The sequence below is a fragment of the Eptatretus burgeri genome, chromosome 17, assembly GCF_056783735.1.
Source record: "Eptatretus burgeri isolate ZD-2024b chromosome 17, Ebu_testis_v1, whole genome shotgun sequence".
Classification (NCBI taxonomy): domain Eukaryota; kingdom Metazoa; phylum Chordata; class Myxini; order Myxiniformes; family Myxinidae; genus Eptatretus; species Eptatretus burgeri.
This window is the reverse complement of record NC_140977.1, coordinates 22,891,509-22,908,731: the sequence shown is the minus strand read 5'-3', so window position 1 is coordinate 22,908,731 and position 17,223 is coordinate 22,891,509. Positions and strand designations below refer to the sequence as shown.

Sequence of the window (17,223 nt, the reverse complement as noted above, 5' to 3'; positions counted from 1 at the left end):
GCATCGCTTTGGCCGTTCTCAAGTTATGGTGGTAACGTAAACCTATCACGGACGGACGGACAATCCGAAAACATAATGCCCCTGGCAACTTAGTCAGCTGAGGCAGCATAAAAATTGTGTGGAGCCAAGTAGGGAGAGTAGGAAGGATGTTCCAGCACAGTGATTTGTTTGTCTGCCAAGAATTTCCTCACAGAGAGGGCCGTGTGTGCTGGAATATTATCTGATCTGATGTACAAAACACGTTTTCTCAAACTTTCCAACACTTCATGGTAAAATGCTTTGTTCACTGTTTGTCCGAGAGGAACAAACTCCTTGTGGACAATCCCTTTGATGTCAAAAAAACAAATCAGCATTGTTTTGACTGTGGACTTTGACATGCAAGCTTTTCTTGGTCTTGGGGATGAGTGTGTTTTTCATTGCAGACTCCGGCGTTTCGTTTCTGGGTCGTACTGGTAGACCTGGCCCTCATCTCCTACGACGATTTTTTTTTTTCAGCAGATTGTGATCTTCTGACTGAACACATTCTGACCGGTCAGAACAAACCTAGAGCCTCCCTCTTGTTCATTTCTCAGGTTCTTTGGGACCATCTTAACACACACCTTTCTTGTGTTGAGGTTTTTATCCAAAATCAACCTCAATGCAAGTTCAACTGGTACGCTATCAATCTGACTGTCAAATGTCAGTGATATCGGACCAACATTCTCACCCTTTCAACATTTTCGTCTGTTTTGGCAATTGATGGGGGTCCTGACCATGCATCATCATTCATGTCCATTCTCCCTTCCTTTAACCTCTTGGACCACTCAAACACACGTGATCTTCACATTGCATCGTTTCCATACATCAGCTTCAACTTGTCGAAAATGTCCGTGCCCTTTTTGTTTGGTTTTACCAAAAACCTGATTCTCTATTCCATAAATTTGTCATTTGTCTTCAGAACAAGACTGCAACACTTATAATTGTAATAAAACTCCAGCATGGCTACAAAACACAACCGATCAATACGACGGTGAACACAGCACTGACAAGACGATTACGATGCACGTCCAATTACGGAACCCAAGCCAGTGCTGCCACCTGTTGAGAAAAAAATAAATCAGTCCCAGAACTTTGTCAAACCCCGTGAATATATGAACATTTTCCTGAGCAAAAGATACACCGCAAACTGTTTACACAATGTTGGGAATTTGCTCAAAGTGCAGTAGCCCACTGCAGATATGCACACAGCAGAACAGCTGCCATTGGATAATCTTGCATCGATTCGAAAGCAATGAGTCCTCATAACAAACCTTTTACTCAGAGTTTATGCAAGTCAGAACAAAAGGGAAGTGATCAACATAGCCTCATGGGTCATTCACCTTAGCACCAGCAGGAGATTCATGGTCACACCAGCAGAAACCTTTAAACTCTGGGAGAATTTATTTGAGATTTACTCAGATATCACCGGGGACATTTGCAACCGCAAAGCAGATGGATAACCGGAAAGAGAAACCAATTACTCAAAATGGAGGTTAGGAAACGGTGGAATCCCCGCATTCTATTGGTGATTTTTCAATGTACAGGTTTTACATCCTAACATCCACAATTGAATGCCTGGTCGTTGCTGCAACTGCATGACCAAATGGCGCACGTTCAAAGCCATATGCCTTTGCAGCTGTTTGTACTTTATGGTTCATATGGATGCATCAATGCACTGCTAGTTCAAAGACACCAACAATAGATCTTTCATAACAATGAACCACCGATCTTCATTTTTGAGGTTAATCAACATATTACTTTTGTGGAAAAACGGGAAGAAGGGGATGGGGGTTTGGGAAGAGGTGCAAGGAGAATGGAGGAAAAAAAAATGGGTGGGGAGAAGGATTGAAAATTAAACCATTTTGCATATGTAATAAGTAGACGGCTCCTTATCACCTTCGCAAGTGACTGCTCAGAACTCAGGCTTCGTGTCCTCCAGAGGTGGTGAATACTTTCCTTCCTTGATCAATTTATTTCGCTGAGTCCTTATGGCCTTAAGATGAGCAATCTGCAAAAAAAACAAAAACAACTCAAGACAATAAAATAAAAGTCAAATTAGCATGAATTCAAGAGATCTTCCAGTGTCCTATTGTGCAAGTACCACAAAGTAGTTTGTTAGACTACGTGACAAATCGCTAAGCAATGACAACATCCGACATAGAGTTTTGGAAATGTGACACCAACATCCAAGATAGGAGGAGTGATCTCAACACTCATCATGCTGTTGGAAGGATAAGAAGCAAAGGTATATTGCAAAGGTATATTGCCAAAGGTATATTGGACCGTCTCTTTTTTTTATGTACGCAAGTATTGCGGACACTTTGACCATATGCCCGTTCCCTTTCTTCCCCCCAAAACGTCATGCCATTTTCTTCCCCACTCCTCCCACAGCATCCTCCCTCGTCTTCTATTGAAGAACAGTTAAGATACCTTGGCCATCAAATTTCAGAAAACGGTATTGCCCTTAACACTGATAAAATAAGTGCTGTGACAAAGTGGCTCGTACCAAAAACAGAGACTGAGCTATGTGGTTTTCTGGGTATAATCGGTTATTATCGCAATTTTGCACCTGCCTTTGTGAAAATAGCTGCTCTTCTTCACTCCGTTACAGGGTATTCAACCTGCGAAGAAAGGCAAGCATAAATCTAGGACTGGATGTGGTATGAAGGTTTGGGATAGTTCCTGTGAAGCCACTTTTTAGGAACTGAAGCGCAAACTTACCACGGCACCAGTCCTTGGACATCCTGACTTTACCAGACCATACATTCTTGAAGTCGACACAAGTTACAATGGTCGAGGAGCGGAATGATCGCAGGAACAAGAAGCTGGCAAGGTAGCACTTAACTATGCGAGCCGATCTTTGATGCCCAATGAGAGGAATATGGAAAATTACAGCAGCTTAAAGTTGGAACTAGTTGCTTTGAAGTGGGCTGTCACAGAAAAGTTTTGAGACCTCTTGTTTGGTGTTGAATGTATAGTTTATACAGATAATGACCCACTGAGCAACCTTCAGACTTCGGCAAAATTTGGTGATACGGAGACTCGTTGGATTGGTGAATTATCCCAATCAACTTGACTATCCGACATCATTCGGGCAAGAAGAATTGAAATGCTGACTCACTCAATTGGAAAGTTGGCCATGAGAAAGAAGTGTCAAGACTGGAAAGTATAACCACAGCAGCCCTGAAACTTCCTGCCAAATCCACCTTTTTGCCTGCAGAGTTAAAGATCCAAGTGCAGACAGATGTTGCTACCGTTCGCCTTGAACCTGCAGCAGTCATACCAATAAGGCAAGACCCGCTACCATCTACACTGATACCAACACTCACAGCTGTGGATATTGCCAAGTTACAAGCTGATGATGTAGACATTAGGAGGTTCTCGATTGAATTTGTGGAACCAGAGAAAATGTCCATCTCTCAGAACTGTCATATGTGGAAATCCTAAAACATAGAAGTTACATAAGAGTTGGAAGTATATGGCAGTGGAAAATGGTATACTCTACAGGAGAATAAGGGAGAAAGGAAAAACTGAAAATCAAGTGGTGTTGCCTCAGAAACTGCTATCAAGAGTTTTATAGTCTGGCCACGACGAAAGCGGACACCAGCGTTCTGAAAGGACTTCCAAAATACAACGAACGAGATGTTTTTGGCCAGGCAAGGCCAAGGACATAGATGAATACTGTACTAAGTGTGAACGGTGTATGTCAGGCAAGCATGGTCTCAATGTCCAGACAATGTTTGGGTCTATATTGGCGAAATGGCCACTTGAGATTCCGGATATGGACTTTACACTACTTGAGAAGGGCAAGATAGGTCTTGAAAATGTGCTCGTCCTTGATGATGTGTGCACTACGTATACTCGGGCTTTTCCAACATGTGACCAAACAGCTAAGATAGTCGCAAAAGTTTAAGTGAAAGATTGGTTTGTCAAGTTTGGAGTACCCAGAGACTTCATAGTGACCAGGGTAGAAGTTTTAAAAGCTAGGTCGTGCACGAACTGTGCAATATCTACGGTGTGAAGAAAAGCAAAACCACTTCATATCACCCTGAGGGTAACGGGCAGTGTGAACGCTTTAACTGGGCACTCAATCATATGTTAAGACCTCTACCACCTACACAGAAAAATAATTGGCCTTATCTTCTCCCAGAACTTATCTATGCATACAATTGTACACCCCATGCCACTAGAAGATATTCGCCATTCTATCTGTTCTTTGGAAGAGACCCAAAACTACCAGTTGACTTGATCCTCTGTGGAGGGTTGGAAGATGATAACCCAACTGAGTGGGTCATTGAACACCATCATAGGCTGCAAACTGCTTTCAAATAGGCAAATCAGCAAAGTGAAGAAGCAGTCACGGATAACAGCCTTGAACATGCAGGCACAGCAGACAGCTTTACCTACAGGTGCAAGTGTCTTTCAAATAAATCATCCCTTGGGTAGACATAATATTCAAGACATCTGGCAATCTCAACCATGTAAAGTGACTGAACAGAGAGAATGTAATGTGTATGTTGTGAAACCACTGAAAGGTGACAGTGACAGTGAAAGGATGGTCCACCATTGAGAAATGGTGGATTATCAAGCTTTCGTCGCAGAAATTGAACCAGTTCCTAATTCCACTGGTGAGGATAGTGCCTGCAGTGGAAGTGTGTGTCATGTAGCAAGTGGTGATCATGTTATAAAAGACATCACGCTGCCTGAATCCTCTATCGATTCCCACAACAGTGGAGTGAGTGGTAAGCACTACCTGAATCTTGTGTTTTCTATTTATGGGATGATGGTAGACGTAGGGTGAACGATACCAACACACCACCTCAATCTATTGTTTCACATTATTGTGATGATGTCACTTACAGTTACGGGAGGGCTTCGGGCGCAGCAGGGGAGACTGATAAGTTGTGTTCTGATGCCAGAAACAGTGACGATGAATCTAGTGATCGTGTGCATAATGTGTCCAGTGATTCCGAGGATAATCCGGTGCAAATTTCTGATGTAAATTCAGGAGTCCTTCCAAATGACGATGTTGGGTCAACAATGTAGGGACTAAGTGACGCCACCTCGAATATCGATACAACTTCCTCAAGACGAACATCTAGTGCAGTGTTTCTCAACCGGGGTTCCGCAAAAGGTCGCTAGGGGTTCCGCGAGAAACAGTAATAAATAGGCTAATGTATTTTTGAGTAGTTTTTGTTTGATTTAATATTTGTAATTTTATGATACACGTACAGCATATTGTTGGAAACTCCTTGGTTATTATAATAGTGGCTTCACCCTCTGATATTATTTACAATTATAACAACCATAGGGAATGTATTTAACGATGTCTATATGGCGCCAGTGTGAAACCGCCCTCACTGGTTAGTGGACGTCCTGTACGCAGTGGATTCGTGTATCATTGAGTGACTGACTCAAGGACGGGACGCATGCACGGTGTCCATCTATCTTCTCTGTGCTTCCTAGCGCGAAGTCAGTCAGTCAGTCAATATATATATATATATATATATATATATATATATATATATATATATATATATATCTATATATATATATCTATCTCTCTCTCTCTCTCTCTCTCTCTCTCTCTCTCTCTCTCTCTCTCTCTCTCTCTCTCTCTCTCTCTCTCTCTCTCTCTCTCTCTCTCTCTCTCTCTCTCTCTCTCTCTCTCTCTCTCTCTCTCTCTCTCTGTGTGTGTGTTAGTTTTTCTGTTTACCTTTAGTGCCTCAGCTTTATTTGTTGAAGTTTTGTTGATCAAGTTACATGAGGTATGTTTTTTTTTTTTAATTTAAAAAAGATTTTTTTTGGTGTGAATTAAAACCTCGACATGAGGTCTCATAAACGAGCAGTATGTTTTTTTTTTCATTGCCAATAAATTTGACAAAAAGGGGGTCATTTTTTCCTTAAACCAGGTATCCGAAAAAATATATTATATTTACCACATGAACTACGATAAAAATAAAAAAGAGCTAGATATTAATAATGGTAAATAATAATTTTTAAGCAGGGGTTCCCTGAGACATGAAAACTATTTCAAGGGTTCCACAAGGGTGAAAAGGTTGAGAAACGCTGATCTAGTGAATGCCGCACAGCACAGCAACCAGTTTCACCCTGCCTAGATCGGTCCTATGTGAGGAAAGCAAATTATACATCAATCCAGATGTGTTGGCAGACATTAGTAAAACTCAGTTGCTGCTTGCGCAACTTTTAGCAACTAAGAGACTGAAATGCCGATTGTCGAGAACAAACTGATTGGTTAATCTTTAGATGTAACCCCTATAGTTGTCAGGGGTCAACCACGGAGCAGGGGAGTGTAATGTAGGTATCAATGTAACCAGACTTCAGCTGTTCATTACCGTGTCATTCAGTGACATCTGTGAATTCTCGGTGCCCGGATTTGATAGGTTAAACAATTCTTAGTCAGTTGTTTTGCAATTATTACTTTCGGAAGTGTTTGAATGATCAAGGAAAAGACTTGTAAAGCAAGTATAACAACAACAAAAAAAACGTTTGTTATAAATTTCACATGATCCTCATCCCCTCTGGTTCCGTCATTTTGATGCGAGCCATAAAGACTTTTGTTGTTGTTGTCGTGATTTGAGTCGTCCAGCGAATTGAAATCATCGCACTATGCCCATGTAGGTGTTGTGACAATGTCATCACCGATGGGCTTTTCATCAATCTCCACCTGCAATGCTCAATAAACTGTTGAAGCAAGACAAGTCATTTTTAGCTCGCCTGTTCGAAGAACAGAGAGCTATAGCAATAGCCCCGGCGTGAGCGTGAGCATGAAAATGTTAAAGTTTTTGGTGCAAGTTATTTTTTCCTTTCTAATGTTTTTATCTACCAGACTATTTTTTATACGCCCGATATATATAAATATATTGGTGATACGGAGACTCGTTGGATTGGTGAATTATCCCAATCAACTTGACTATCCGACATCATTCGGGCAAGAAGAATTGAAATGCTGAATCACTCAATCGGAAAGTGTACAATTGTATGTATGTGTATATATATATATATATATATATATATATATATATATATATATATATATATATATATATATATATATATATATATATATATCGGGCCGTATTATATCATTCCGTCCGTCCGTACATTCCTGTCCGCACTCTAACTCCCAAAATTTTCAACTTTCAAGTTTCATATTTGGTACATAGGTACAGACTGTGGAGACGGTGTGTCGCGACATACGTTCATCATCAAAAGTGGTTGCCATGGCAACCAGGATGCTGTTTTCCATCCGTTCCTGTCCGCACTCTAACTCCCAAAGTTTTCAACTTTCACGTTTCATATTTGGTACATAGGTACAGACTGTGGAGATGGTGTGTCGTGACATACGTTTGTCATCTAAAGTGGTTTGCATGGCAACCAGGATGCTGTTTTCCATGTGGTAGCACAATTCTGTATATACCTTCTTGTTCAGGCATATATTGTGCTCACTTGCACTCTTGTTACTGATTACAATATACAAATACATATTGTTGCGGATTCGCGCCTGCCGGCGTGCGAGCGGCCACGTAACTAGAATCGCGGCACGTCGCCCACCGGACGGACAATCCCGTCGTGACCCTCTCGGACTAACGCCGGGAACTAGTCACGGGTGGGCCTTTCGGCCTCACCACGATCGTGCCAATCGGCCCCCCGCGTGGGATAGGGTTGCTCGCCAAATTCGACCTACCTAAGTACCCACACGGAGGGTAGACCGGGCGATCGCACCTCGCCGCAGGTCGACTTCGGACACGGGCCACTTTAAGCGACCCGTTCCGTACTATCGGGATAACCGAGCGGTGTTATCGTCAACCTCGACGGTTCGATTAATTATTGGGCGTATTTAGCCCACGACCAACCCTTTACGTGAAGTAAGATGGAGATTCAATTAAGGAAAAGACGAAGCGAAACGGGAAAAACAGTTCAACATAAAGCACATTTATTCCGCGGCACACGGAAAGCACACATATACAATTATACACCAAAAGCAAATGTAAAAGTAACACAACAATTCTGCACAAAAAGCAAATGTAAAAGTGACACGACAATTCTGCACAAAAAGCAAATGTAAAAGAGAAACACAATGCAGATCTACTACCGACTACCGAGCACACGACAACACTTATACAGTTTTACTTCACAGACGGCACCGACAACACATATACTCAAAGCAAAAGAAAAAGGGACCACCCTCAACGATGAGGGGGGCAGACGGGCCTGGGGCCGAGACCGCGTCGAGCCTACCCGTCTGGTGATGAGCCGCAAAATGGCGGTGGCGCCCCGACTCCGCGGGCCTCGCTGGCACTGCCTGGAAATGGGGTGGGAACGGGGCCCCCTTCTCACACTATCTCAGCGCGGGGGGAAACAGGAGGGGGTTGTTGATGCTCGGGGGAATGAGGATATCTCGCTGGCTTGGGTCCCGCGACGAGCGTCTCCACCGCGACCTCGGTCGCGTTACCGGCCTCCCCTCTCCGCAGCTCCCTGACTCTGACACGAGCGCCCTCTCGACTGCCTTCGCCGCCGCCACCTCTCCAACTCTCCCACTCTCCTCAGCTCCGTCCAACTGCTTTCTCTGACTCTTCTCTTCTCAACTCTCCTTGACTGACTCAACTACTCCGACTCTTCCCAACTCAACTCTCCTTTTTGGCGAGCGAACGTGGCCCTTTATAGCCCCCGTGGCTTCGCTCCTTCACCTTCGACCCTTTACCTCTGGCTGGCTCCCCATTGGACAGAGGAAAAGTGGGCGTGAATGCTTTTTGATCCGCGAATCTGCATATAGCGATTATACTCCGACGCACCTGGAGGCGGGGCCAAATCGCCCCATGCTCGCTGATAGGACGGAACAGAAGTGGGCGTGAGTCGTTTTTGATCCGTTTTCTTCGGAAAGGCCGGCGCTTTTGCACCCCTGCTCGGTGCGCGCCCTGCACGAGTCCAGTATCGGTGCCCACAAGCGGCGCGGGAATGGCGGTGATGCGATGGTTGCGAGAGCGAGATGTGACGGCAAGGGTCGTGGCTGTGGTTGTGAAGCGGCGTTGCGGTTGGTGGTTGTTGTGTGATGGCTGTTGAGACGTGGTTGGTGGTGGTAGTAATGGTAGTAATGGCGGCTGGTCCAAAATAAAGATAGTAAAAGAAAAACGGCTATCTAGAAGGGTCGCAGCCCGAATGAATGACATTTATTCCCTCGAAACAACGGGTTTGGGCCTAACTACACATATACTTACAGAGATATCTCACCTACGGGCCCTGAATGGTGGTTTGCGAATTTCGTCAACCACAACAATATTATATATTGCTTTAAAATTATTTGGATCAGACTTCACTGCAATGCTTTATTAAAAATATTAATTATTAGACTAGTCTTTTAAAAACGATTAATGTATAAACAGGCGAGCATTGGGTGGCTTTGACACCAACTCTGGTTATTTCACCTTCCACACTTATTCAAGCTTCCTAAAAGTCCCACCAACGTCCCTATACCCCTCTATCTCCATTACTTCCAAGTACCTATCTAATTCCAATTTAAACTTATTTACTGTTTCTGCTGCCACTACCTTTCCAGGGAGACCATTCCATGCATTAACTACTCCGAGTGAAAGAGCCCTGCCTTATTACCATCTTAACTCTCCTCTTCTGGAATCTACTCTCAGGCTATGACCCTGGTCCTATCACTGTCTATTGTGCTGGATAATTATTCTGCACTTATTTTGTCTGTACCCTTCATTAACTTAAACATTTCGATTATATCCTCGTAACCGCCTCCTTTATAATGTATAAAGCCCTGCCTCCTTCAGCCGCTCCTCATAGCTGAGTCTAGCTAGGCCTGGAATCAATCTGGTAGACCTGTGTTGAACCCTCTCCATGGCATCTATGTCCTTCCTAAGTTGTGGTGAGCAAAACTGCACACAATATTCTAGATTGGCCCTCACTAAATTCCTATACAGTGATAAAACCACCTCTTTTGATATATAAATGATCCCTCTCAGAATACAACCGAAAACCCTATTTGCTTTACCAAAAGCTGCCTGGCACTGTCCTGTCTGTTTACCTCCTGTATCTATTACCACCCCCGATCCTTCTCCTGTGTGACACGCTCCAAAATTACCCCTTGCATCCTGTAATCTCTATTTTCATTGTTCTTTCCCATCCCTAACACCTTACACTTGCTCAGGTTAAATTGCATCTGCCAATCTTTTGCCCAATCTATGCAAGTATCAATACTTTCCTGAATCTGATCACTACCCCCTCTGCGATCTACCTTACCTCCTAGCTTTGTTTCATCCACAAATTCGGAAGACCTACTCTTTACTTCAGTACCCAAATCGTTGAAAATTATGACCAAAATAGCGAGAATTGCTTTGCAATACAGGTCCCCTACTGGTCCCGTTGAATGTTTGGGAGATTAAAATTTGTTTGCATTTAACGCATGCTTGAAACGATGCAGAACCAAAATAAAAATAACAAAGTCTCTATTCCACCATCTTCTTCTTCTTCTTCTTCTCCTTTCGGCTGCTCCCGTTAGGGGTCGCCACAGCGGATCATCCGATCCGCATAGTGATTTGGCACATGTTTTACGCCGGATGCCCTTCCTGACACAACCCTGGTCGCCTCTTACGACACAGGGATATGGTACACCTATTTTAACCGGGGTATACACCGGCCCAGTACACTGGTACTCATTTCGCCGACCTCGGAAGGATGACAGGCTGAGTCAACCCCCTGGTGTATTAATTCAGTGGCCCAACGGGGTTTGAACTCAGGACCTTTTGGATCCCAAGCCGCTGCCCTAACCACTGCGCCAACACACCAGGCATTTAAAAGTCTCTATTCCACCATGTCTGGATCTATTCGACAAAATAAAACGGAAAACAATTTTCATTTACCAATATCCTTTGTACACAAGAAAACAATAAAGACAAGAAAAAGAGCAATCAGAGATTGCAGACCTTCACCAGGACGTCTTTTGTGTGGTGTATTTTGTGCGGCATTTGTGTACTGGTATGTTAAGTAATTTAAAACAAAAAATCAAAAAACACGAAAATAACCCATATCAAAAATTAAATAATTCTGGCTGCCAGACCATGTGTCCAATCAAGTTGAAATTTAAAACATATTCCCCATCAATACTATATCATAAATGTGAAGTTTCATGTCGATTGATTAAGCGGTTCTACAGAAAACATGAATTAACATTTTTCTTTAATCAAATATGGCTGCCAAACCATGTGACCTATCGATTATTCCTCAACAAACTTGTACACCCATGGCTTGTGGAACACTTGTGTGAAGGTTCCCCTCCATTTGTCCAGCCGTTCTGGAGAAGATTATTTTTTATAGGTTTTAGGGTAAATCCAATATGGCTGCCAAACCATGTGACCTATCGATTATTCCTCAACAAACTTGTACACCCATGGCTTGTGGAACACTTGTGTGAAGGTTCCCCTCCATTTGTCCAGCCGTTCTGGAGAAGATTATTTTTTTATAGGTTTTAGGGTAAATCCAATATGGCTGCCAAACCATGTGACCTATGTCGTACGTGTAAACCTTTTGTTTGTCATGGATAGGCAGTCATACATGTAAAGTTTCACCTCAATCTGTTCAGCCACTTCAGAGAAGAAGATTTTTGAAGTTTAAAAAAAAAAAAAACAATATGGCCGCCAAATCACGTGACCGATGAGGTCATCAAATTTTTTTTTTTCTGTGGACCATTTTATCCCGAGATGACCCTCCAAAATTTTCATACTGATCAGATGTAGTGTCCTACATGTGCAATTGTGAAATCATTAAAATAAAAAACACCCTCATTCCCCATGAGGAGTACTTGCCATGTGCCAAATTTAATTTTTTCCTTGGCACGGTTTCAGAGATACAGAGGTCCAATATTTGTCCGGTTTTCCAACATGACTGCCACACCACATGACCTATGACATCATATTCATCATTAAAACATTCTACATGAGTAGTCGCACCAATGGTGAAAATGTCAATTCGACAAGCGGTTGCGGAGAAAAACACAAAAGTTATGCGCAGACAAACAAACAAACAAATGGACCCAAACACAATGCCTTCTCCTCTGGTGAGGGTAACTGGGATAACACACCGGAGATAAAATTTCGTTTGCTTTAACGCACGCTTGAGCCAATACCAGAACCAGAATGAAGAAGAACAAACTCTCGAACCCACTGTGTTTTGTTCATTTCTCGGCTTTGCTTATTTCACATTAACCAGAGTGGTGTCAAAGCCACCCAATGCTCGCCTGTTTATACATTTATCGTTTTTAAAAGACTAGTCTAATAATATTTTTTATAAAGCATTGCAGTGAAGTCTGATCCAAATAATTTTAAAGCAATATATGTATTTGTATATTGTAATTAGTAAAAAATAGTGTGGTGGATAAAAACATTAGAAAGGAAATAACTTGCACCAAAAACTTTAACATTTTCACGCTCACGCTGATGCTGACGCTCACGCTCATGCTCACGCCGGGGGTATCGCTATAGCTCTCTGTTCTTCGAACAGGCGAGCTAAGAATCGCACTCATGTCCGAAGGAAGCGGTTGTTTGGCATTTTTAATATTAAATAGGCAAAGCTTAGAAATTAACGAAACTCTCAACTCTCAACTCTTTAGTACTTTAGAACTCTCAACAACCCTTTAGTACCCCTTAGAATTATCCTTCAGAATTTCCCTCAAGATTTACAACGTTGTGGTAGATAGGTTCTTAGTCTTCATTTTTGATGGACGGACGTAAAAATTCTCTTCTCCCAATGTACAGTGCAATACTAGATCAATTTATGCTCATTACCAGACCGGAAGAGACTATCCCTCACAATGTACATGTACATGGAGTGAGTGATGTACAACAGGTTAATAAACACCGATTGAACATAACTGTACACACATGCATCAATATACGTGGCTGATAAGAAATAGGAGTACAAACGATGTACATTTATGTAAATTTGAACGAACTTCTGAAACTTTTTGAAGATAATACATCCAATCAACATGAAAATATCAAAATTAGTAAGGGAGGCTGGGGGAAGATCCAGATCCTTTGTTTAGGGGTTGGTCGCAGAATCCAGTACCTGCAAGGGTGGTTAGGTGCAGATGCTTTAACTGCAGCACGTCTACATTTCGTGGTAAAATAATTGCCATTCCCTTGTTTTCATGTCAGGTCAGGTTCGATCTGTGACCTGCTACAGGTACCATGTAAACCTGCACTAACCTGTTCCATGGTCGGGTTGTCGGCGACTAAACCGTCTCCCCCACCAGGTTTTCTGGTGAGGAGGGTGTTTGGATATGGACACCCAGCAGGATTAAAAACAAAACCTGTCAAAGGGCGGAGGAGCTCCTTGTGAGCCAACGGCCATCCATATCTAGTGCCCAACTGTGTCTGCGGACGTCCTCCTGCAGTTGGGGTCACTTCTTATTAGGAGGTTGGTGGCAGGATTTGCACTCCGGCAACCGTAAAACCCTTCATTCCACAAAACGCAAAAACGCAAAAAAATCTGAAAACCCACTCCGTGGGAGTACCTCCTGTGCAGCTTCCCTTCGCAGGGCAGCTCACCGGATGACGGGATTGGGGCAAAGCCTTCGGGACCCCCAATCGTTGATAGGAGGGAAACCACGGGGTAACATCCCTGGGTCAGATTGCGGGAGAGTGTGTCGGAGTGGTGCTGAGGTGTCGTCCACCAGACGGCGGTCTCCTTGGGTTAACCTGAGGCGGTCCCTTCGGGTGGGTGCCTGGAATGTCCTATCCCTAAGAGAGGATGATCACCTGTCTCTGTTATCATCTGAGCTCAAGCGTTTGGACATCGGGATTGCAGCTCTCTCTGAGGTTCGGAGACCGGATTGCGGCGAGATAATGGTGGGTGGTTACACCTACTATTGGTCTGGTCGCTCTGATGGTTACCATACCCAAGGAGTTGCTGTAGCTGTGTCCAATAAGCTGACCCCAATGATAATTGAGGTAACACCGGTCAACGAGCGTATTATGAGATTAAGGATTCGTCACTCCTTAGGTGTCATTTCCCTCGTCTCTGTTTATGCTCCGACTGAGGCGAGTGATCTCACCGTGAAGGATGCTTTCTACGCCACACTCGAGTCTGTGGTTGATCAGTGCCCCAGACGAGATACACTTCTAGTCTTGGGGGATTTCAATGCATCGACTGGAACTGATAGGGACGGTTATGAGGTGTGTGTTGGTCCCCATGGGTCAGGAACTATGAACCAGAATAGCACTAAGTTCCTTGACTTTGCAAGAAGTCATGGACTTAGGGTGGCTGATTCATGGTTTCAGCGCCCACAAGCTCATCACTGGACTTGGTATTCCAATGCTGGCGGTGTGGCAAAGGAGATTGACCATGTCCTCATTGACGGTCGTTGGAGGATGATCCAGAACTGCAGGGTCTACCGGAGTGCTCAGTTCCTCAATACTGACCACAGGCTTGTTGTAGCAACTCTAAAGCTGCACCTTAAATCCTGGAGAATGGTACCATCCCAGCCGAGGCTGGATGTTGCCAAGCTCAGGGATGAGAGAGTAGCTGAGGAGTTTGCAAACAGGCTGAGTGGACACTTGGGGGGTCTGGGTGCTTTGGGGGGTCCTGAAGAGTTGTGGAGCGCCTTCAAGACCACCGTCCTTGATGTTGCCGGTGGATGCCTTGGAGCTCACCGCAGGGCAAAGAAGAATTTTGTCTCTCAAGGGACACTGGATACCATTGACCAGAGTCGCAGGGCCAGGCTGAATGGCAGAGCTGAGCTGTTCAGGGAGCTGAGGCGTAAAACTGTACGTGCACTGAGGGTGGACAAGGAGGCCTATGTGCGAGGAATCTGTGAGGGGGTAGAGCATCACCTGTGGACAGGTGATTCTCGTCCCGCTTACAGGGGAATTCGCGCATTACGTTCATCCAAGCCCATCCCTCGGAGCACTACAGTTCGAGCAGAGAGTGGTAGGCTCTTGACAGAGGAGTCTGAAGTGAAGGCCCGCTGGGCCGGTTACTTTGAGCGGTTGTACCAGGCTGATCCCCCAACTGTCGAGTTGGACGTCAAGGGTGTTACAATCCCTGTTGCTGACCCTCGAATCAACTGTGGTCCACCTACGCTTGTGGAAACACGGGCTGCGGTGAACCAGTTGAAACGGGGCAAAGCTCCAGGGATCTGTGGCATCCATGCCGAACTTCTCAAGGCTGGTGGAAATGCTGCACTCGTGTCGTTGCATGCAGTTTTGTGCTCTGCCTGGAACACAGGCATCATCCCAACTGACTGGAAGAGGGGCCTTGTTGTCCCTCTCTGGAAAGGGAAGGGTGATCGCCAAGACTGCAACAACTACCGAGGGGTGACGCTGCTCTCAGTGCCGGGCAAGGTCTTTGCTCGGATAATTCTCGATAGGGTTCGCCATCATCTGCTTGAGCACCAGCGTCCAGAGCAGTCAGGCTTTACACCAAAGAGGTCAACGATTGACCGTATCCTTGCACTTCGTGTCCTCACCGAACGCAGACGAGAGTTTCGGCAGGGGCTGCTTGCAGCCTATGTTGATCTCTGTAAAGCATTCGATTCAGTGAATCGGGACGTCCTCTGGAGGATTCTTGGTCTTCGTGGGGTGCCACCAAAACTGATCAATCTGATGTCTGAACTCTACTCTGGTACTGAGAGTGCTGTGAAGTGTGGTGGTACCATCTCTGACTTATTTCCAGTTGTTACTGGAGTTCGTCAGGGATGTGTACTTGCCCCCACACTTTTCAGCACTTGTATGGACTGGATTCTAGGGAGGATGTCGGAGAGATCAAGTTGCGGTGCGTCATTTGGGAATGTCAAGATCTCGGACCTTGACTTTGCAGATGATGCAGTCATCTTTGCGGAGACTTTAGACATCCTCTTGGGGGCCCTCGAGGTGCTGAATGAGGAGTCGGAGCCGTTGGGATTACGGGTTTCTTGGGTCAAAACTAAGATCCAGGCTTTCGGTGACATCTTGGATGCTGCTGTCCTGTCTGTGTCTGTTTGTGGTGAGGATGTTGAGGTCGTGGAGAGATTCACTTACCTTGGCAGTGATATTCATGTCTCTGCTGGCTGCGAGTCAGAGGTCAATAGACGTCTGGGTCGGGCCTGGGGAGTCATGGATTCACTGGATCATGGGGTGTGGCGCTGCCGGTACCTGTGCGGGAGGACGAAAGTCCGAGTCTTCAGGTCCTTGGTACTTCCAGTCTTGCTCTATGGGTGCGAGACTTGGACTCTGACCAAGGATCTGAGACGGAGACTTAATTCCTTTGGTACCAGGTCTCTTCGGAGAATCCTTGGCTATCGCTGGTCGGATTTTGTGTCCAACGAGCGGTTGCTGAGAGAGACTCGGATGAGATTTGTTACCTGCATAGTCCGTGAGCGTCAGTTGCGGCTGTATGGACATGTGGCTCGTTTTCCTGACTCTGATCCTGCTCACCAGATTCTCTCAGCGAGGGAGTCTCATGAGTGGAGGAGGCCAGTGGGTCGACCACGTGCCTCATGGTTGCAACAGGTTGACCATCATCTCAAGGAGATGGGGATGGGCCTGGCATCTGCCTGGGGGATGGCCAGACGGAGGCCCCTGGAGTACCGGCGGAAAGTGGACGCAGCGACGTGCTGTTCTGGCACATGCTCCCATACCTGACCTGACCCTTGTTTTCCTTTTTTAGATGGTCCAGTTCTGAGTGGCCAGTCTGAATTCACACCTTAGTAATTATCCGTTTCCTTTTCCTTTTTATGACTCCCTGCATCCAACTTGTGAATGTTTGTATTCAACATTATTTACAAGTGTCCTTGCTCTGGAGGGTGGTTTAAAAATAAATAAATAAGTAATAATTTAAAAAACCCCACAACTTACCCTCAGGTTCTCGCGCTTTTCAGCAGCTTTTCTGTCCATCTTCTTCTTTTCCATTAAATTTGAATTATCTCAAATCTTCTTGGGGATCATGTCGACTTTAAATTGGTTCGATGTACTCATCCAAAAACTGAGAATACAGGCCGGTGCCATACGAATTATCTTCAAAAAGGGCGCTGCAAATGACACTTTGAAGCAGTTGGGCCACGCCACTGTCCTCCTACTTGTCAGTTTTACTTTAACTGTCCAAGTTTTCCCTTACAGCTGGATTTTTTTTCTAAAACATGTATACTCACACCATCTTTGGTGGTATTGCTACAACCAGAAACGCATCTAGTGA

General features: G+C 44.7%; 2 protein-coding genes across 3 annotated transcripts in view; both read right to left on the bottom strand.

The window, feature by feature from the left end:
* The window catches only part of LOC147009546 (protein 4.1-like), a 124,417-nt gene extending 123,308 nt beyond the window's left edge, over positions 1 to 1,109 (bottom strand). Inside the window, exon 1 of the mRNA XM_085861255.1 lies at positions 1 to 1,109. This exon is cut by the window's left edge and continues 276 nt beyond it. The gene's annotated coding sequence lies outside the window, so the exon portion shown is untranslated.
* A 287-nt stretch (positions 1,110 to 1,396) lies between these two features.
* The window catches only part of NDUFS5 (NADH:ubiquinone oxidoreductase subunit S5), a 39,003-nt gene continuing 23,176 nt past the window's right edge, over positions 1,397 to 17,223 (bottom strand). For both annotated transcript variants that reach the window (XM_085861299.1, XM_085861298.1), the window contains exon 3: positions 1,397 to 2,026. In XM_085861299.1, the coding sequence (XP_085717425.1) occupies positions 1,931 to 2,026 (96 nt within the window). In that variant the 3' untranslated portion in view covers positions 1,397 to 1,930. The remainder of the gene's footprint in view (positions 2,027 to 17,223) is intronic.